Source organism: Hypanus sabinus, chromosome 4 (genome assembly GCF_030144855.1).
Source record: "Hypanus sabinus isolate sHypSab1 chromosome 4, sHypSab1.hap1, whole genome shotgun sequence".
In the NCBI taxonomy this organism is placed as follows: Eukaryota; Metazoa; Chordata; class Chondrichthyes; order Myliobatiformes; family Dasyatidae; genus Hypanus; species Hypanus sabinus.
Window position 1 is genome coordinate 46,571,859 of NC_082709.1, and position 21,742 is coordinate 46,593,600.

Below are 21,742 nucleotides of genomic sequence, written 5' to 3' on the forward strand. Positions count from 1 at the left end.
CCTACTAACCAGGGGGCTGAATGTTACAACGGATGAGCTTTGTGGAAAGAGCAGCCCAGCCACATGGGTCTGGGTCTGGATCTGTTTGAAGGTTGTCTACAGGACATCCAAACTTCTCCATAATGCTTGCTTTAGTGAAACTAGGTCCTGCAAATCTACTGTTCATGGGAGAGGTCAAGTATTCGGGGTGGCACGGTTGTGTAGTGGTTAGCACAATGCTTTACGGTACTAGCGGCCTGGGTTCAACTCCCACCACTGCCTATAAGGAGTTTGTACATTCTCCCCATGACCACATGGGTTTCCTCCAGGTGCTCCGGTTTCCTCCCATTCAAAAGACATTCCGGTTGGTAGGTTAATTGGTGATGGTAAATTATGTGGTGATTAGGCTAGGGTTAAATTGGGGGATTGCTGAGCGATGAAGAGCTGGAAAGATCTACTCTACGCTGTATATCAATAAATAAATTCACTAGAAATGGACTGTAGTGTTCACAAACATGCTTATCTTTGCTTCTTTCCCGACAGTCTTAAAACTCTGGCACTAAACATGTTGCCACCAGTTCAGTGCATTCAATAATCAGTTTAGCAGTGAGGTACTGCAGAAGCAGCTATGCCAGTTCTAGCACAGCCTGCAGGCTTCAGAGGTGTCAGAGCATCCTGAAATCATTCATGACATAATCTCTGTGGCTTTGTGGCCAAGTCTGGAGATGATACAAAGATAGGTGGAGGGGCAGGTCGTGCTGATGAAGCAGGGTGTCTGCAGAAGGACTTTGATGGATTAGGAGAAAGGGCAAATAAGTGGCAGATGGAAAATAGTGTAGGAAAATGCAGAGTCATGCACTTCGTGAGAAAGAATAAACGTGGGCCCTATTTTCTAAATGGGGGATGAAGATTCGTAGGTTAGAGGTGCAAAGGGATTGGGAGACCTTGTGCAGGATTTCCCAAAGGTTAACCTGCAGCTTGAGTTGGTTGTAAGGAAGGCAAGTGCAATGTTAGCATTCACTTCAAGAGGAGCAGAATACAAAAGACACGATGTGATGCTGGGGCATTGGTCAGACCACACTCGGAGTATTGTGAGCACTTTTGGGTACCTTATCTAAGAAAAGATGTGCTGGCATTGGAAGTGGTCCAAAAGAGGTTCACGAGAATGATTCCAGGAATGAAAGAGTTAAGATATGAGGAGCATTTGATGGCTCTGGGCCAGTACTCACTGCAGTTCAGAAGAATGAGTAGGGATCTCATTGAAATCTATCAAGGACAGAGTGGGTGTGGAGAGGATGTTTCCCATAGTGGGGGATTCGAAGACCGGAGAGCACAGCCTCAAAGTTGAGAAATGTCCATTTAGAACAAAGATGAGGAAAAATTTCTTCAGCCAGAGGGTGGTGAATCTGTGTAATTCATTGCCACAGACAGCTGTGCAGACCAAGTCATTTGGTATATTTAACACTAAGGTTGATATGTCCTTAATTAATCAGAGCATCAAAGTTTACGGGAAGAGGCAGGAGAATGAGGTTGAGAAGGATAATAAATCAGCCATGATGGAGTGCCAGAGCAGACTGAATGGGCCAGATGTCCTTGTTTGGCTCCTATGTCTTATGGTCTTATGGATATTTCTCAATATCAAGTGTGTCCCTTTAAATAGTGATAAAACACAAACTTAGCGTAACATGGTCATTGCTCTAGTCTGTTCCATTAAGGCCATGGTGGAGAGCCAGAGTGCCAGATTATGTCAGTGCTGGCAAGATCATGCATCCTCATATAAGTGATATCATTAAATGTAGCCTCATGCTAGGAGAGTATTGGGGGTGCCATTGAGGATTGCAGCTGTAAGTACCTTGGCAGTTTCACAATCGATGTGGTTTCATTCAAAGCGATTCGCTCCAAATGGGGCTTCCAAAAAAGATTCAACAATCCAGTTCCTAAACAATGAATAATTACATTTGAAACAGAAGTAGAGTAAGAAATCTAAATTGTTAACATTAAAATGGAAATAATTAAAGAGAAAAGGAACTTACCTTCCCCTTTAATTGATGTCTGCAACCCCGGAATTCCCACTGATAGGGCACCTCAGATCCTGTGCCCTATTTGATCTGTTCTGGAATCTGAGAGGTGGCTCCTCGGGGCTCTCTGTTGTGGGCTGCGTTCAACTGCAGTAAAGGCAGGAACCCACTGCTGAGCACCTTCAATGGACCTGAAACCCAGAAGCCTTGCATAGTTTAAGATGGTTCTGGGGAATCGCAGCGACTTCTGGTTGGTGGCCAATGAAACTAAGAAAACAACTTTGTTAAACACACTTCTTCTGGTGAATGATCATCGCAAACAATAGCCTGCAACGTCCCTTTGGACCTGGAGACAATTCGATGTGGCAGAACTGAGGCGAGGCAAAGCAATGGGCCTTAGACCGAGGAAGACCAAGGTCCCATTGAGCTGAATTGGAAAGGTAGGATACAGGCAGAATTAAGGTGGTGGGATCCAGGCCCCAGAGCATATTGAAGCAACTGAATCTGATGTTTGGACAACAGCTTAGGTTGAATTGAGGCAGCCAGGTCCAGGTACCAGCGTGCACTGAAGCAACTGAACCTGTTGTTTGGATGAGTTAAGTGCCAAGTCGGATTGAAAAGGTCAAGTTGTCAGGGCTCAAGGGGAGGAGAGGGCTGCTTCAGTTCGCTGCTCCACTCTGAGCTGGACTAAGAGTCTATCGACAGGACTGTCATTGTGGACTTCAGTTCAGAATGCTATTAGTTTCTGATTTGTTTTTTTCTCTGCACATTGGGTGTTTGACAGTCTTTTATTGTATGTTTTTCTGGGCTTCTTTGTTTTATGGCTGCCTGTTAGAAAAATAGATCTCAAGATTGTGTAATGTGTACATACCCTGATAATAAATGTATTTTGAACTTTGAGAGGAAGTCGAACACGTTCATAGGGATTTGTGTGGTAAAAGATGGAGAGAGATTAGAACCAATACTCGTAAAGATATCAGGTTGGGTCAGAAGAGGTGCAAATGGCTTGTAGGAGGGGTCTTTGTGTCACACATTGGGAAATCGGATTTAAAAACGAGGAGCTGTGTTACATTGTACTATGGTTAAGGTTTACAACTAATGATGAGCTCCCTTGATCCTTGCTCTGTCCCTGTTCTAAAAGGAGCAAACCACAATGCAAGTGTCTGGTGCAGGTGGCCACTGAATGAATGGTACTACCAGAGAATGGAAGGCAGGAATAAGCTCCCAGGAGCCAGAGGGACTTGAACAAGCTGGTGGAGAATGCTACCTGCACAAGAGGCATGCCCTTTATTTGTCATTGCCACAGAAATCCTCCAGTCTATAACCAGGCACTTTTGACAAGAGGTTTGGCACGGAAATACTCTTGTATTTTGCAGAACCCTGCTATGCAGGCAATTTCCTTCTGTAGGTCAATTTAACTTACTCCTGATAGCTGAAATATGAAATTTGGGTGAACTCCCTGATGCAGCAGAGGCAGGAGTCTGCTATTTATGTAACTATGGTGGAGAAAGGTCAAAGAATGCTAATTGAATATTGGCTCTTTAAAAAGCACAGTTAGTAAAGCCTTCTTACATTGTAAGTAAATAGCAACCAGCACCTTTTCAGACCATAAAGTTCTCACTACAGAATAATCTGTTGTCAGCATCTTGGGGGTAGTTTTATGCCAGAGTAAAAATCCTAGAACAGTTCTCGTTCCTTGAAAAAGCAGGAGTCAATTTGAAAAAAATAGTGTTAATGCTTCCAGGAAGAAAAAAAACACATGATTTGTTTTGCTGCTGCATAATATTTTAATGACATACCTTGAACGTAGACAAATTGTGTGTGTCAAATGGTTCCATGGGGTGGTTTGAAGGGGCAGTGGGATAATTGTGTGTAGGGGTGAAAGACACATTTATCAGAAGAGACCTGTTGGGCTAAAGACTGTTTTTGCTTTGGAAACATTTTTTTCCCAATAAAAAAACAAGTCTTGGAAATCATTTGTAAAATATAATTTACTTGCCATTTGAACCAGTATACAGTATCCTCTCTTGTTTTCCCTATAATTGATTGCACTACATGACATAACTTCAACTATTCACATTCATTCTGACTTTAATACTACTACCCATTGCACTCAACAGCAGCACCTGGCATTGAAGATGACAATGGGCAGCAAAGCTTAAACACATTTGAGGTAGGTGGCAATAACAGCGACACTTATGTTAAATCCTGGCACCCTCACCATCAAAGCAATACCGGAGGCAAGTAGCTCCAAGCTTTCAAAGGGCATTCTGCACCATGAAGTGTAGCAAGAAGCTGCAAAAGTTAATGGCAATAACTCAAAGGTGGATTCAGTCCTGGTGCAATCTATTCATATCTTGTCACGACCCCTCCTCCTTTTCCTTCCAGTGAGTGGAAAGGTCAGCATTGAGGAAAATATGGACAGCTACCTCCTGGTGCAGATAGGAATGCAAACATTGTGCATTAAGATATAAATGACAAATTATCATTAGCAATGCTGCAAGTTGTAATGTGCTTTTAATATGCAGTGTAAACAGCGCCTACTCAGGCATTTTAACAGGTTAATTGTTTAGACAAATGAGTATGTAATACTTGTTTGCAGTATTGAACAGACAACTGGGTTGATTTTATTTTATTTGCTGCAACATATGCTCAGAGCCTCTCAATAATTAATTAGTTGCTCGATTTTCCAAACATTGTGCAATTTAACTCTTTAAGCTCCAAAGATAATTCCAGTATATTGATTAATGTGAACCGGGATTTGGTCTGATTATTAGTTCAGTTCAAAGTGGAACAATATTGAGTAGGCATGAAGGCTATGAGGGGAGGACAGATGGATGACCATGTGGCCGATTAAGTATGACATGGAAAAATGTGAGATTTTCTACTTTGGAAGTAAAAAATAAAGATGCTTGTTAAAATATGAGAGAGTGATTTTCAGAGATCTGGAAGTCACCGAGTGTTAATGCACAGATATAACAAGCATTAATGAAGGAAAAATGAATGTTGGTTTTCAGTGCAAGAGGAGTTAGGTACAAGACTGGAATACCCAAAGTATTGCATACAGTTCTCATCTCCATACCCAAGGAAGAATATACATCTCATAGGGGAAACACAGTGAAGGTTCACAAAGTTGACTTTACTGTGGTGCGTTGTCATACGAGGAGGGATTAAGCAGACAGAGTTTATGTTTTCTTGTGTTTAAATGATTAAGAGATGGTTTCACGAGACAAGGTGGATGTAGAAATGACGCTTCCCTTAGTCAAGGTGCCTGAAACAGTAGGTTACAGCTTCAAAATAAGGCCTTGAGTATTTTGGACTGAAATGGAATGAAATATCTTCACCCAGATTGTAATACTTGCTTGGGATTCTGTGTACAAGAGGGCTGTGGAGACTCAGTCAATATGTTCAAAAGGGTGATTGATCAATTTTTTTCAGACATTAAAGGAGTCAAGTGTTTTTTTGTAAGAAAGTGCTGTGGTATGAGGTCAGCCATGATTTTATTGAATGGTGAATCAAGCGCAATATGTCATCCAGTTTTAATTTCTTATGTTCTCATACAGTTATTAATCTGTATCCTACCGGGGAATAATTTCTCTGTAAGTGCAAACCAGCAGACTAGTTTCTGTGCATTGCTATCTTGAAGTGTCACATGTATATTCTATCAAAAATCACCAGTGAGCGTAATTCATAATAAAAATCGTGGAACTTTTTCTTGGAATTACACTGTTCATGAATTATATTATCACAGAGTCTGCATCAAAGTATATTAAATTTTAAAAATTACATTCATTGACTACCAATCCTGAATTTAAACAGATTGGTTTTAAACTTGTTTGCCTTCTGGGCCTCTGCAAGAAGCAACTGACCCGAAATTTCTTTTGACCTACATAGGAAAAGGCGACTTGATTGGCGCTGACTTCTTGGCAAAGGACCAGGTGATTAAGACTAATGCCAACGTGAAGGCTTTGACTTACTGTGACCTGCAGTACATTATTCTGAAGGGCTTGCGGGAGGTGCTGGAGCTGTACCCAGAATATGCACAGAAATTCATTGAAGATATTCAACATGACCTGACCTACAACCTGCGAGAAGGGAGTGAAGCTGACGTAAGTTGAAGTCTTCAAACTACCACTGATCAATTAAGTAATGTTTCTCAAATCTACATCTGTCCATTATTTTAAAATTAAATACAAGTTCCCAAGTTTCTGCGTGGTTTAGTGGGTATATGCAGTTTGCTGGATGTGCTCAGGGTTGGTGCTTTTTTGGTTCATTCTAGCTTTGATAAATTCTAGGGTGATACCATTATGACAGATGATCTTGACTATACCTGTTCTATACCGTGTCTCCTGTAAAAATGTTGTTCCCATTTCTCAGTTCCTTTGTCAAACAATAGGGTTTCCTCCACCATTGTTGCTGCCCTCACCCACCTCTCCTCCATTTCCCAGACATCTGTGCTCACCCCACCTTCCCATTGCCCTTAACAGTGATAGGGTTCCTTTTGTCCTTACCTACCACACCATGAGCCTCTGCATCCAACAAATCATTCTCCGCAGCTTCTGCCATCTCAAAGGGATCCTACCACCAAACACCCCTTTATCCCCCCCACTCTCTGCTCTCTGCTTTCCATAGGAATCACTACCTCTGTGATTTCCTTGTCCATTTGTCCATCCCCACTAATATTTCTCCCAGTAGTTATCAATGAAAGTGGTCAAAGTGCAACACCTGCCCATTCACCTCTTCCCTCACCTCCATTCAGGGCCACAGACAGTCCTACCAGGTAAGACAACACTTTGCCGATGAACCTGTGATTCTGTTGGATCCAGTGCTCCCAAGGCAGTCACATTGGTGAGACCCATTGTAACCTGTGGATCACTTCATCAAGCATGTTCACTCCATCTACCAAAAGCGGTGGCCCAGCATTTTAATTCCCGGTCCCATTTCAACACGTCAGTCCATGGCCCCCTCTGTGCCATGCTGAGGCCACCTTTAGGGTGGGGGAGCAACACCTTCTAATCTGTCTGGGTAGCCTCCAACCTGATGGCATGTACATCGATTTCACCTCCCAGTGAAAAAATTTCTTCATCCTTCCCTATTTGATTGATGCCCCTTTGGCCACTCACCTCTTCTCAGCTGCCAATCACCTGTCCCTGGGTCCCCTCCTCCTTCCCTTTCTGCTATGGTCCACTCTCCTCTCCTATCAGATTCCTTCATTTATAGCCCTTTAGCTTTCCAACCCACCTACCACCTAGTTATCCTCCTTCCCCTCTCCCCACCCTTTATTCTGGCATCTTCCCCCTTCCCTTCTGGTCCGGAAGAAGGGTCTCGGCCTGAAACATCGACTGCTCATTCTCATGGATGAGCAAGCCCTCTGAATTCCTCCAGCATTTTGTTTGTTGTTTTGGATTTACAGCATTTGCAGAACTTCTTGTGTTTGTGACAGATGATTGACAGCATATTGACCATTTTTATGACAGCAGATCAAATCCTCATGATCCTATTCATTAGTTTGATAGCCCTTTGTACTATTTTTGTAAGGGTGCTAAATATTCTCAAATGTATAATGTCCCTAATGCCTTATCCATTCATACCTTTTCTGATTACTGTTGATGGCTGTTCTAGCCTTACTGTACATTTCACTTATACTTATATATTACATTCAACTTGGAGATTAAATGCATACAGTACCTCAAGGTGTTATTATGGACATACAGCACAGAAATATGCCTTCAGCCCATTCAATACAGGAACTGCCATTCACCCACAGTGTCTCTGTTGATCATAATGCTAATCCAAACTAACCCCATCTACCAGTATACGGTCTATATCTCTTCATTCTCTGTGTGTTGAAATGCCTTTTAACATTGCTATTGTATCTCCTACCACCTCCCATGGCAGCACAGTTCAGGTGCCTACTACTATCTGTGTAAAAATCATGTCTCGGAAATTTTTTTTAAACTATCCCTCTCTCACCTTAAGGCTACACATTACTGTATTTGAAATTTCCACTTAGAAAATGATTCGGACTATCTACCCTGTCCACACCTCTCATAACGTTATGTACTCCCATCAGGTTGCCCCTCAGCCTCCAACGCTTCAGAAAAAAAATGTTTAAGGTTGTCCATCTCTCCTTATAGCTAATACTCTCCAATTGAGGCAACATCCTGGTAAACATCATTTGCACCTTCTCCAAAACTTCCACATTCTTCCTGTACTGCAGTAACCAAAACTACATAAAACGTCAAAGGTGACGTAACGAAAATTTCATACAGATGCAAAATAACTTGTCAACTTTTATACTCAACTCCTCAACCGAGTTGAAGCCTGTTGAATGTTGAAGAGACTAGATAGGGTGGATGTAAATCCACTGTAAATGTTTTTTATCAAACCACATACTTCCATTGTCACTTTCAGGCAGCTAAGGACCTGCACGCCAAGGCCAATATATCAATGCTCCAAAGTTAACATTTACTGATCTGAAATCTGAAATAAAAAAAGAAAGCACCAGAAAGACTCAGCAGATCAAGCAGCATCTGTAGGAAGACCATAAGACCATAGGCCATTCAGCCCATTGAGTCAGCTCCTCCATTCCATCATGGCTGATACTGCATCCCACTCAATCTCATACACCTGCCTTCTTGCCATTTCCCTTGATGCCCTGACCAATCAGGAAATGATCAACTTCCACCTTAAATGTATGCACAGACTTGTCCTCCATCATAGTCTGTGGCAGAGCATTCCACAGATTTACTCTCTGGCTAAAAAATTCCTCCTTACCTCTGTTCTAAAGGGTAGCCCCTCAATTTTGAGGCTGTGCCCACTAGTTCCAGATACTCCCCCAACTGGAAACATCCTCTCCACATCCACCCTATCTAGTCTCTTCAACATTCAACAGGCTTCAGTGAGATCTCCACGCATTCTTCTAAATTTCAGTGAGTACAGGCCCAGAGCTACCAAACACTTCTCATATGTTAACCCCTTTATTCCCAGAGGACAAACAGAACTAATAGTTCAGGTCTTTTGTCAGACATGGAATGCTAATTCTGTATCTCTTTACAGAGTTTTTTTTTTATTTTTTATGCCCTATTATGTTCCTTGGACCTCTGGCCAAATATCTCAATGTCCCAGCATTATGTCACATTTTCTGTCAGTCCTAATACCAAACCAGTATTTATCTATATATGGAAGTAAAAACACAATACTCTCCACTGCAATTTCATTATTTTAGTGTGTTTTTTCAAGGAAAAGAATTATATCAGGCAACTATAGACATCAAGAATTACAATTCTAACTAACAGCTGTCTTCGTTGACATAAGTGTGTTCAGCTGATGTTAATTGCCCCGTTTTGCTTGTAATATCACTGGGAGGCTGGAGGAGCTCTAACATTGAAATAGGATGCAACAAAAATGTTTGCTACATTCTATAGGCTCCTGTTAACTGCTACTTCTGTCTGTCATTTCGCTTGCAATAATTCAGATCCTTCCTTAGTTTTTCCAAATGTCTGAAAGAGTCTTGTTTGTACATTAATTGAAGATTGCTCATCCACAACAATAATCTGTGAGCATGTTTTATTTTTAGCTTATGGGTTATTCTGCTCAGGTCAGGAGGAAATTACTATTGCTAAAAATAGCAGTCTGTTCCTGATTTGTGATTTATTCTCTATGGGGTTTAACAGGGAGAAAACAAAATGTTATGACCTTGTAAAAGCATCTTACAGATGGTCATGTACATTTGAAGTATAGGCATCATTGTAATGCAGAAGGCATCAGTATAGGCTGTGCATGAAGTCGTGTATGAAGTCGTGTATGAAGTCAGCTGGAAAAGATGTGGACGAGCTGGCTCATTGGTGCTGCCCCCTGCTGACAGTTTTCCCAACATGACTTCATCCCAGCTCATGATTGCTTTTGAATGGTATCGTAAGTTCCTGGAATTTACATTAACGTGGTCCAGTGCTTTTGAAACGCCATCTGAAATCACTTCTCCTTCCCGTCTATACGTTAAACCTTAAGTGAACAAAGTCCTTCTTTATTTTAAAAATAGACTTTATTTGTGTAATACTCTCAATATGACTCCCTTACCCACTCGACTTCCCCCCTACCCCTGCTGATCTCCCTTCTGTAACCCATCCCTGCAAGAGGGACAAGTGCTATCCTGCCCCTACACCTTGCATATCCTCCTCAGCACCATTCAGGACTCTAAACGGTCCTTTCACAGGTCAGCAGACATTTCACCTGTGAGTCAGTTGGGGTCATCTGTCGTATCCGGTTCCTCCTTTACATCAGTGAGATACGATACAGATTGGCAGACCACTTCGTCGAGCACCTTCGCTCCATCTGCCGCAAAAGGCAGGACCTCCTGGTAGCCACCTATTTCAATTCAGCTTCCCATTGCCATTCTGGCATATCTGTCCGTTGCCTCCTTAATGCCATGATGAGGCCAAACTCAGGTTGGAGGAGCAACACCTCATATTCTATCTGAGCAGTCTCTGACCTGATGGCATGAACATTGATTTCTCTAACCAGATACTCTCTCACCCTCCCTCCCTCTTTTTCTTCCTCTCCTTCCTCCCCTTCCCTTCCCTCCATGGTGTCCCATCCTCTCCTATTGGATTTCCTCTTCTTCAGCCTTTTTTCACTCCCCAGCTCCTTACTGCATGCCCTCCTCCCCAGCCCACCCACCTTCTCCTTCACCTGGGCTCGTCTATCATCTGCCAGCTTGTACACCTTCCCCTCCCCAGCCTTCTTACTCTGGCTTCCTTTGCAGCCCTGATGAAAGGACTTGGCCTGAAACGTTGACTGGTTATTCCCCTTCATAAAATCTGCCTGAGTTCCTCCAGGTGTAAGGGGGGGGGGGGGGGGGGGGGGTGTGTGTGTGTGCGTGCGCGCGCGTGCGTGTGTGTGTGTGTGTGTGAGAGAGTGTGTGTGTGTGTGTGTGTGTGTGTGTGTGTGTGTGTGTGTGTGTGTGAGAGAGAGTGTGTGTGTGAGAGAGTGTGTGTGTGTGTGTGTGTGTGTGTGTGAGAGAGTGTGTGTGTGTGTGTGTGTGTGTGTGTGTGTGTGTGTGTGTGTGTGTGTCTCAAGATTTCCAGCATCTGCAGAATCTTTTATCTTCATGATATACAAAAGGAAAAGCGCAAAACTTTTACTTCATGCCCACCACATTCAGAGGAGCTAACTTTTTTTAAAAAAACCACTGCAGCGTGACCACTCCTGTGGCCCCCTGAGATGATACACCCTCTCATTCTTTGAGGGCCTTCCCCACCTGACTCAGCCCCTCAATGTACAGTAGCGGAAGAAGCTTGTGGTCCTTCTGCACAGAGCCATAGTATTGTCTGCTCCGAGCTTCAGGGCATCACTCAGCGTGTAGCCCTGTAGTCGCTCAGCATGTAAGCCTGGAGCCTGGAATTTGCCAGCTGGCAACATTCCCTTACCGACATCTCATGGTGCCAGCAGAGCAAAGGGCATCCATCACTGAGTTGATAACCTTTCAGTAGCACTTGATGCCCATCTCAGTGTGCGACCCTGTAGATCAGAGATCCCTCTGCTGCACAGTTGCTGGGGATGAACCGGGACAGACACCCTTGTGTCCATCTCCAGACCCTCTTAGCAAACCCACATGTGGGGACTGTCTCTTCTCCACAACAGATATCCCAAGACCAGCTTACATTAGGGGTGATATGTCATCGGTATTGGAAGGGTCGGACAATGAGGGCCCCTCGCCACCAGCCAAGTGAGGTCTTGGTGCTTTGTGAGTGAGTTCTGGTGATGTTACACCGAGCGAAGGGAAAACGGGAGGCTGACCCAAGTGCAGGGATGCAAGCACGGAGACTTCATACAGAGACGGACTTGGACTCAGAGCCAGAACGAGTCACGGCAAAACAGCCGGCAACTCAGCTGGACACGAAAACGACTGAATTCACTAAGCAGCCACAGGCACTGAAGCAACTAGAGTCCACGAATTTGCGACGGTCCCGGGACGGGCATAGCCGTACTGGTGACGGCCCAGCACCGAGTAGCTGTAAACCGGAGCTTTATGCTGCTGGTTCCAATGAGGATCAGGTGCCTCAATCAAGGAGCCAGGCAAAACACGGGGAAAAGGAAATCAACAGAAACAAGGAGTGTTGCCAACCGGACTGTGACAGGTGATGAGGCATTCTGCCAGACAGTTTGCTCACGGAATCAACCGACAGAGTCCATTGCGTCCCAGTCCCACAGCATCTGTAGTACATTCCACAATCACCACTGTGTGGTAGACTTATGGTCAAAGGTGTTTACTTGGGAAATGCGGCACCATCCACCTGATTCAGTGTCTCGCAGTTACAGAGCCAAGCTTATTTTCCACAACACCAGGAACAGGTAGAAACTCAGCACGTAGAGAAACCTGGTATGCATGTACATTGGGTCCACACGTAGCTTGATGCAGCTGCATAGGAAGGTGGTCATCAGGATGAGGACAACTGAATACCCCTGTCCTGAGGGGAATGTACACCACGAGCTGTCAGACCCGCTCCACCTTGGAGCCGCAGATCACCAAGGCAGCTGAGCAGGGATCAGCCAGTCACAGCACATCACACCTGTTCTTCCCAGTTAATGACAGGGAATGCCGTTTCCACGGGCAATTTTTTGTTTAACCTTCCCAATCTGCTCCAACCAATTCTTGTTACATACGTCAGCCCCTGCGAATGAGATCTCCAGCACCTTCAAGTAGTCTAACCTGATGGAGAATGGGACATTGGATCCGTTGCTGAATTGGCCAAGCTTTTGTCATTCCTGCTGATCTCCCCTTCCTGGATCAGCATTCATTCCTTATGCTGAGAAGCATCAATGGCTGCTCCTCATAATCGATGATATCATATAAATTCAAGTTCTTGTTGGCCTGTACAAGGAATATGATTAATATAATTGAATTAAAGGTAAAAGTCATTTAATGCAGATATACTATACTAGAAAACCAATGGACTACAAGATGTGGTTAATCACTTTCATTACTGACAGCACAGCTTAAAATATATGATGTGATAACTTATAATGGTGGAGGAACCAGGCAGGACAATTCTGAAGGATTTTATTGTAATTGGTCTGAGGGCTTCAACGGGAACTGAAGCATACTGAAATTAGAAATGTATAATTGCACAGTACAAGTGCTTTTACTGCTGGGAGTTTGAAAGGTATTTCTGCTTCAAATGAGATCTGACAGACCGTTTCTAATAATAAGTGGTGCTGCCTAAAATAACAGCAGCTTGTCCTAAAGCTTTGCAAGTCTCTCGGGGACTTCAATAAATTCAGAGCTAAAAATAGCAATACGCACTCTCCATAATCGGCAGTCTCATCAATAACCCAGACAGGTTCACCTCTCTACAATTGCTTTCAGAGCGTGGGGGGTGGGGAGCTGATTTGCGGATTCTTGTAATTACCTCCTAGGTGATATATTGTGCTGCAAAAATTGAGGGAGGGTAGCTTTTAATTAAACTTTTTCCTGATTTTTAAAAGAGTCATGACTGCGCATAAATTGAAGACTGCTTTGTTCACAAAGATGATCGTGTGGTGAGGTTTTTTTCCTTCGCTCTGTGCTTTTACTGCAGAACTCCAGAAAGGATTGCTGTTGCTAAAAATAGCGGTCACGAGACTGAATAGGTTCAATACTTGTGAATTATTCACCGAGGATGTTTAAAAATATATGGCAGGTTGATAATGACTGTCTTCCATATGGCTTCTTACTGTCACTGCCTGCAAATTAACAAGCTACGTTCCTGGTAGAAATCCCTGAAAAGGGACAGTGTGTGCACACTTCCTGAAAATTATTATTATTGGCAGCTATCCTGTCTTTTATATACTTGAGATTAAAAAGATAGCATTGAATGCCCCTTCCGATGGTTGCAATTTTAACCTGCAGACCAGGAAATGACTTTGATCACATGTAAGACTGTCCATACACTTCTCAGACTGCAGTGTCTACTTAAACACAGCTGAAGAGTATTGAGTTTTATTTGTCAGACAGATTATTAATTTTGATGAATCTGCACCTGATTTACGGACACTGGGAGGAGCCGAACGATCTAGTAGATCAGCAAAGTTCATGGGTTCTTTTCCACCAGAGCTACTATATATTGCATTGGGTCAGCCTCCTCACAGGCACATGATAACTCATACCCAGAGGGTATATTCCAATATTAGAATGTTCATTAAACAATGGCACCATGCTTGGTATTACTTCCTTTTATCAAACACTACAGCCCTGTTTGGATATCACATGGACAGCTAGGATGCAAGTCGATGGTCACCCCTGGGCAACGGAGGGCATCTGCCCCTGATTGAATTCAGCCAGAAACTGGTGACATTAACAAGCAGCCAGCATTACTTGAAGGGCTTACCTACTATACAAAAAGCCTACTATATCAGCTTGTGGCTGATCTCTGGCCTTGTGTTTTGGGTGTAGAACAGGGTGGGGGCTGTTGTTTGGTGGCGGGCGGTGATGAGGGGTCAGGGGCAAAGGTTATTTTCTTCAACCAGAAATAGAATTTTCCACTAAGGTAACTCTGAACTGTCAGCCATGAAGCAGACCCACCTTTACAGCTATGGAATTTTGATGGCAGCCATACAAGTGCTGTCTTAGAACATAGAATAGTACATTCCTGTTGCCCATATGGTGTTGTGCCGACCATTTAAACCTGTTCCAAGAGCAATCTAAAGCACACAGCCCTCCATTGTTCTTCCATCCATATCTAAGAGTCTCTTCAATATCCCTAGATTATCTGCCTCTACCGTCACTTCTGGTAGCATGTTCCACACACCTACCACCCTATGTTAAAAAACCCTACCTCTGACACCTCCCCTATACTTCCCACCCAGCCCCCTCATGTTAAGCATTTCCACCTGGGAAAAAGTATCTGGCCGTCCTATGCCTCTTAGCATTTTGTACACCTGTATCAAGTCATCTCTCATTCTCCTTTGCTCCAAAGAGAAAATACTTAGCTCACTGATCCTATCCTAATAAGATGTGCTATCTAATTGAGGCAGCATCCTAGTAAGTCTCCTCTGCACCTTCTCTAAAACTTCCACAACGTTCCGATAATGAGGTGACGAGAGCTGAATGTAATACCCCGTGTGGTCCAGCCTGGGCTTAATGGGATGCAGCATTGCCTTGTAGTTCTTGAACTCAATCCTCCGAATAATGAAAGCTGAAACACCTACACCTTCTTAATGCAATCAATCTGCAAAGTAACTTTGAGGGATCTATGGACATTAAACTCAAGATCCCTTTGTTCCTACGCACTGTGAAGAATTTTGCAAATAGGTCTGAATTCTGCATTCTAGTTCGACTTTCCAAAATGAATCACTTCACGTTTTTCTGGATTGAACTCCATCTGCCACTTCTAAGCCCAGCTCTGCATTCTATCGATGTGTCTTCTTATAATCTACAACAACCTTCTGCACTACCCACAACACCTCCAACCTTCTTGTCGTCTGTCACAGGGTGTGTTGAACAGCACCAGCTGTGGGCTGTCCTCCTGGTGACACACCTTCCTGACTTGGAAGTCCATTGTCATCCCTTTGTCATCGCTCAGTCTAAATCCTGGACCTCCCAACCCTGCTGTGTTGTGGGAGCCCCTTTCCGTGAGGTACTATGGAAGGAGGATACAAGCTGAAGTCAATATTCAAGCCAGGCCAATACAAAATGGAGAGCATGAAGTCTACTCCCCCTCTCCACACAGCTGATGAATCCAAAGGAATGGCAGACAGAGATACAGTTTGGTGCTAGCAGTGGCAAAGAATCTGTCAGTTACATTGAACTCAACATAGAACTGTCTTTGGGACTCCAGCTTCAGATTTTTCCTCGAGGTTTACTCCCAAAGCCTGCCTCATGAGTGGGTATATCTACAAGGCAGTGGAGGTTTGAGATCAGAGTTTTCCTTCTCCTAGTTGAGCTACCAGCACCAGCTGATGAGCCCCATCTGTTTGAAGTGACTGGTTTTAAGGCACCAGTAACCTGGCTTCACCCCTTCTCCCGTCAGTAGAATCAGTTCCGTTGGGCTTAGTAGCTAAGCCACACATGAAGGCCAGCAGCTGGATTTAGTTGTCAGAGGCTATTTGAGACAAACACCATTGGGACATCTTAATAGGCAGAACATATCCCCACTGTCTGTCCCCCCCCCCCCCCCCCACCTGGCTAGAAGGAGGCACATCAAATTCTCCGAGGAAATATGGATTGCCAATTTTCTACCCTCATCAGAAAGTACACAACCTGTCACCCTTATTAACCTATTAGTCCAGCTTTGTTTTCATGCAGTCCGTACCTCTGCTGGCTGACAGTTGAGGTTGAGTTTTGCAGACTGTGCCTCTAGGTCAGTGATCACGCGTACAAAGTGCATGATTTTACCATACTGAGGAAAAAAGACTTCTGACACAAAAAGTGAAGGATACAGAACAAGACCTGTGCCCCCTGCTGTTCATCTGAGAGCTCTAGGAGATGAACCATCCCTTGCAACCCTAGGAACGACACCATCCTTACCACTATCGTCCTGTCTGCCAGAGTTTCCTTCCTTCACTTCAGCCTAGTACTCTTTTACAAGGGATTTTAACATCCAATCTAAATCCAAGAATAATTCATCCACAGCGGGGTGGGGTGAGGTGGTAGGGTTGGAAGGCAAAGCAGTAGAGATAGGAAGGGTGTGAACTGAAAACCTTCTGTTACTTCTAAGCTGCCGCATTAGTCTGCATTTAGAAACTTCAAAGCAAGGAAATGCCTCAGCCGTTCTGCATTGATGATGGAATTAATCAGTCACGGGCATATTATTCCCTCAGAGATACTGCTTTAGATTCAAAAGACTTAGGTTTTCCATTAAATCATTATTTCAATGATACTATGGCCAATTTTCTCCCCTACCTAAGCCCAAGGCTAGAGGCTGTGCAAGATTTCAGGGTTATTATTATAATAATAATTATCTGATCTATGTTAACCAGAGAGAAGTGCCCTAATTAATTTTTAACATAATATTTGTAACAAACACTAATTATGTTAAAATGGAATAACTTGTTCCACATTATTTCACAGAATCAGCCATTGGATTTCCCTACCACTAAACGCTTACCCCCAAAATTTTGCAAAATTGAAATTTTGCGAATTGGCAGAGAGATCAGTTTGTTTACTTTGGAGCTATAATTTAGAACAGGGGTGGGCAAACTTTTTGACTTGTGGGCCACAAAGGGTTCTAAAATTTGACAGGGGGGGCCAGACCAGGAGCAGATGGACGGAGTGTTTTGGTAATACACCTCATAAGAGAAAATAAAATATCATGGGATATGTAGAAAACATGTGCTTTAATTTCAATTGAAAATGAACAAATGCATTACAACAAAATATCTGTCTTTGAAGTCCCATGGTATTTAGCTATTTATTGAAATGACTTTTAAAATACTGAAAATTAAATGAATAAAATACAGCTTTTTTTAATAGTAACAGTTATTATTTTAAAGCACTGAAAATTCTGTTATCCTTCAAGATATTATCATCATCACTCTCCTCCTGACTGTCTTTATTTCAAAAACGGTAGGAGATGCAGGTCTACTTGTCCTGCTCCTTCTTATTCAATTGTCCCCTGTGCCAAAAGTCAACAACAACCAGCACAAAGACAGAACAGTGACAGCGCGCCAGTATGCAGAGCGCGTTATTTGATCTGGAGCGCATTTTTTTATTTTGAGAACGTATGTGCACCTGCGCACTACTCATGTCCATCACTTAACAGAAATGACATGTAACATGTAAGGCTTATTGAAAAAAAATATTTTCAAATGCATTTTTACATAACACAACGAAGAAACTTATTTTTAATTTCAGTGGGAACAGTGTTGTTGGTCTCACTTTTTTGCCAGCGCATCAAAGTCTGGATCTAGTTTTGTTGTGGAGATTCTCAGGATGGATCTGAGGTGTTGGTCAGTTAACTTGGATCTGTGGCTGGCTTTGTTGATGTTCATGATGCTGAACGCCTGTTCACACAAATAGGTCGAGCCGAACAAAGAGTAAAGCACAAATGTGGAGTAATACGCTGCACCTCACAATGTGTAGCGGTGTGCTACATGCAGTGCTAAGATTATGACACGGAGTCGGTAACTGCAGTCGAAGGAAAAAACTTTATTCAAAATCCCCAGCCTCACTTTTAAGCCTCCCTCAACCTGCCCCCCCCCCCGTGGCGCAGAGGCTCCAAAGCTCTGTGCACGCAAATCCCCACAGGCTATCTCCCTTAGCTGGCACGCTGGCTAATTGTGAGCCGGTTCGGATGTGCCAGGAAATGGGTCGCCACAGATGTATATAGAGTGCATCATCTATTGGAAAAACGCCAGAATTGCGGGGAAAAAACATTAACAAGGTTTATCAATATAATTTCATCAAGTTCTGCGGGCCGGATTGAAAAGCTTAACGGGCCGCATATGGCCCGCGAGCCGTAGTTTGCCCATGCCTGGTTTAGAAACATCATAATGACTGGATATTTTGAGTCACTCCAGCGATTGTCCACTTTCCTTTGAGGGTCACACTTTTGAGTCTGCAACGATATCTGTACAGCAACTTAAGGGAAAAAGGTGAAATGTTTAAGGGGAACCTGAGGGGTAATTTCTTCACTCAGAATGGAGAGAGGTGGAATGGTCTGCCAGCAGAGGTGGTGGATGTGATTTGAACACTTACAGGAAATTTGGATGGACACATGAATGGAAGGGATATGGAGGGCTATGGTCTGTGTGCAAGTCAATGGCACTTAGCAGAATAATAGTTCAGCATGGACTAGATAGGTCAAAGGGCCTGTTTCTGTGTTGTGGTGTTCTACGATTCTATGAGTGCTCATGACAGTAGTGTCCTAATGGCCCTTTTCCATGCAAAATGATTCGAATGTTGACTACATGAAGCTCCAAATAAACTGGCTTTTCTTTCCTTTAGTTATAATCTCTTCTCTTGTTCTGATTTTTTTTTGTAGTTGGAATATACACGTAATGGTGGCCTTATCCAAAAACTGCCCTCTATCCTGGAGGACGAAGAACTTGAGGAAGATGAAAACACACCTTTAGCTCCCAATGCAAACAGTACAACAGGAATAACACCATCAACCAAAGTGTTTTGTTCACCAAGCAGATGTTCACTGGCTGAGAAAAAGTTATCCAAGCCAGCTGCCCCACCAAATAACAGCATTAAGGATACTAACAAAACCAGACTTCCAAATAACAATGGGAGCAAGCCATCCAAACTACAAATCCCTCCAGTTAACTGTTCTGCACCCTCTGACCTGAGCCCAAGGTAAGTGACTTTTCATTTTCACTGAGGTTGCCTCAGTTTGTTACGCTCTGGCAAAGAGTAAAGCATTTGTCCAGCTCATCACCCAAAATAATCCAACCATTCAAAGTGTTACGAGTCAGAATCAACAGGTCATGGTCAGTGTTCTGTTATTTTTTTGTGTAAAAGTTAATTATGAACAAAATTTAAAACATTTTAGGATATGTGGAAACAGTCGAATTACCAAAGTCAGCGAATAAAATTTCAAAGAATCCCATGTCAAAACTTCAAACGTAAATGGAGACTAAATGATATTTACCATTGTGCTTAACTCTTCTTGCACTTAGTGCAATTTTCTTGGTTTCAGTCAATGCAAATAACCCAAAAGACAACAAATCAAGATTTATTTACAGAAGGATTTTAGCCAAGAGTCAGTTGTCTCAAGCTCTCATCATCCTTTGCTCTGTAAACTAAACTGCGGGGGTAAAAAAAAACTCCACTTTTGCCTGGTTTTGCTGAATGAATTATTTGTTTTTGGTAATGTGACATGTTTTACACAACTAAAACCTTCCATTGCTCATGTAAATATGATGAGGCCAGGTGCCTGATGATTTAAATAAAAACAGCAGAAGTATAAAATGGACAGGGGATTTAATTTTCCCTTATTTCAAATCTCTCTGTTTACAGTTTGAACTGTATTAAGCTATCACTGTAAGAGCATTGAGAATGGCTGTCAGGGGAATGCTTAGCTTAGGAATGGAGAGGCTTAATATCTTTCTTCTTGATATATAGGTACTCAATTTACCAAGAAAAATGGCTTTTGGACAATACTGCAGCTAATTCCCTTTGCAATTGATGAGCACTCCTGTCTGGTCTCAGACATGTCTTCTCAAATAGTTTCCATTCCTTTTGTTAATTATGGCCGTAAGAGACCTGCATCATGAAACTGTTCTGGAAAATCTGCCAGTAGGGAGTAGCAATGTGCAGTTGAGATATTCATCAAAGGTCACATCTTGGTTTCTATTACAGAGAATAAACAACAGCTTTGGAAAAAGTACAACTTATCCAACCACTGAAATTCTAGAACTTGGACAAGGACTGTGAGGTTAGCAGTGATAGAGCTCACTGAAGGGTGGTGTGGTCATTGCTGCTGCCCCACATTTCCAGGGACTGTTTCCTGACACATTTCCTGACTGTGGATGCTGTCTAGGTGGAGCTTACATGCTTTCACAGTGACCATGCGGATGACTTTTGGAGGTTCCAGTTTTTTCCCTACAGCCCAAAAATGGGCTGGTAGATTAATCGGCTATTGTGAATTACCCCTTAGTCCAGGTCAGAGATAAGATTATCAATAGGCAGTAGGTGGACATGTGTGAGAAAAATGGGATTGCTCCACTATGAACTGGCATAGACTGTTTGGGCTGAATATCGTATGTAAGTAAAGGATGGGACAAATGAAGCTCCCAAGTCTGGACTCAACAGATCTTAGATTCCTAAAAGCCTGTGGCAGTGATGGAGGGTGGTCATGGATCAGGGACTCTGAGGGGCATGTGGTCACTTTCTGTATATCTTGATGGGAGTGAAGCAGCACATCATGGATGGGCTTGGGAAAGCTCCTACTCTGGTGCGTGAGCATGGCAGTATATAGGGAGAGATCACTGACAGTCAATCAACTGGGAGTGGGGTCATAGCGGGGGGATGTAACACAGATTTGGGGGATGTTGGGGCATGCAGCAAAGCTTTCATAATTGTGCTCCACTCGTGGAGAAGTTGGCCTTCAACTGCACTGTTCTATAACAATCAGTGTTCTGCACCTGAGTTTCCTACCAAATAAATCTTAGCAAAGTCCAGCTAAGATCACTTCTTACATAGAAACGTCACACCAACTTGGGTGTTTATCTTGCAGTTTATCCAGCAAAAGATAACAAATACAAAAAGAAAGAAATAATAATAATAAATCAATAAGCAATAAATATTGAGAACATGAGATGAAGAGTCCTTGAAAGTGAGTCCATAGGTTGTGGGAATATTTCAATGAACAGGCAAGTGAAGTTGAGTAAAGGCCTTCCTTTTGGTTCAAGAGCCTGATTGTTGAAGAATAATAACTGTTCCTGAGCCTGGCCTAAGGCTCCTGTACCTTCTTCCTGATAGAAGAAGCGAGGAGAGGGCATGTCCTGAGTGGTGGGGGTCCCTGATGATGGATGCAGCTTTCCTGCAACAACACTTTGTGTAGATGTGCACAATGGTGGAGAAGGCTTGATGGACTGGGCTGTATCCACTACTTTTTGGAGGATTTTCTGTTCAAAGGTATTGATGCTTCCATACCAGGCTGTGATGCACCTGTCAATACACTCTCCACTACACATCAATAGAAGTTTGGCAATGTTTCAGATGTCATGCTGAATCTTTGTAACCTCCAAAATAACTAGAGGCACTGCTGTGCTTTCTTCATAATTGCACTTATATGCTGGTCCCTGGACAGATCATCGAA

At 43.1% G+C, this 21,742-nt stretch overlaps 1 protein-coding gene across 1 annotated transcript in view; it reads left to right on the forward strand.

Moving 5' to 3' along the window:
- Nucleotides 1-21,742, forward strand: part of kcnh3 (potassium voltage-gated channel, subfamily H (eag-related), member 3) — a 604,827-nt gene that overhangs the window by 541,159 nt on the left and 41,926 nt on the right. The window contains exons 11-12 of the mRNA XM_059966998.1: nt 5,892-6,106; nt 18,959-19,275. Of these exons, the coding sequence (XP_059822981.1) occupies nt 5,892-6,106; nt 18,959-19,275 (532 nt within the window). The remainder of the gene's footprint in view (nt 1-5,891; nt 6,107-18,958; nt 19,276-21,742) is intronic.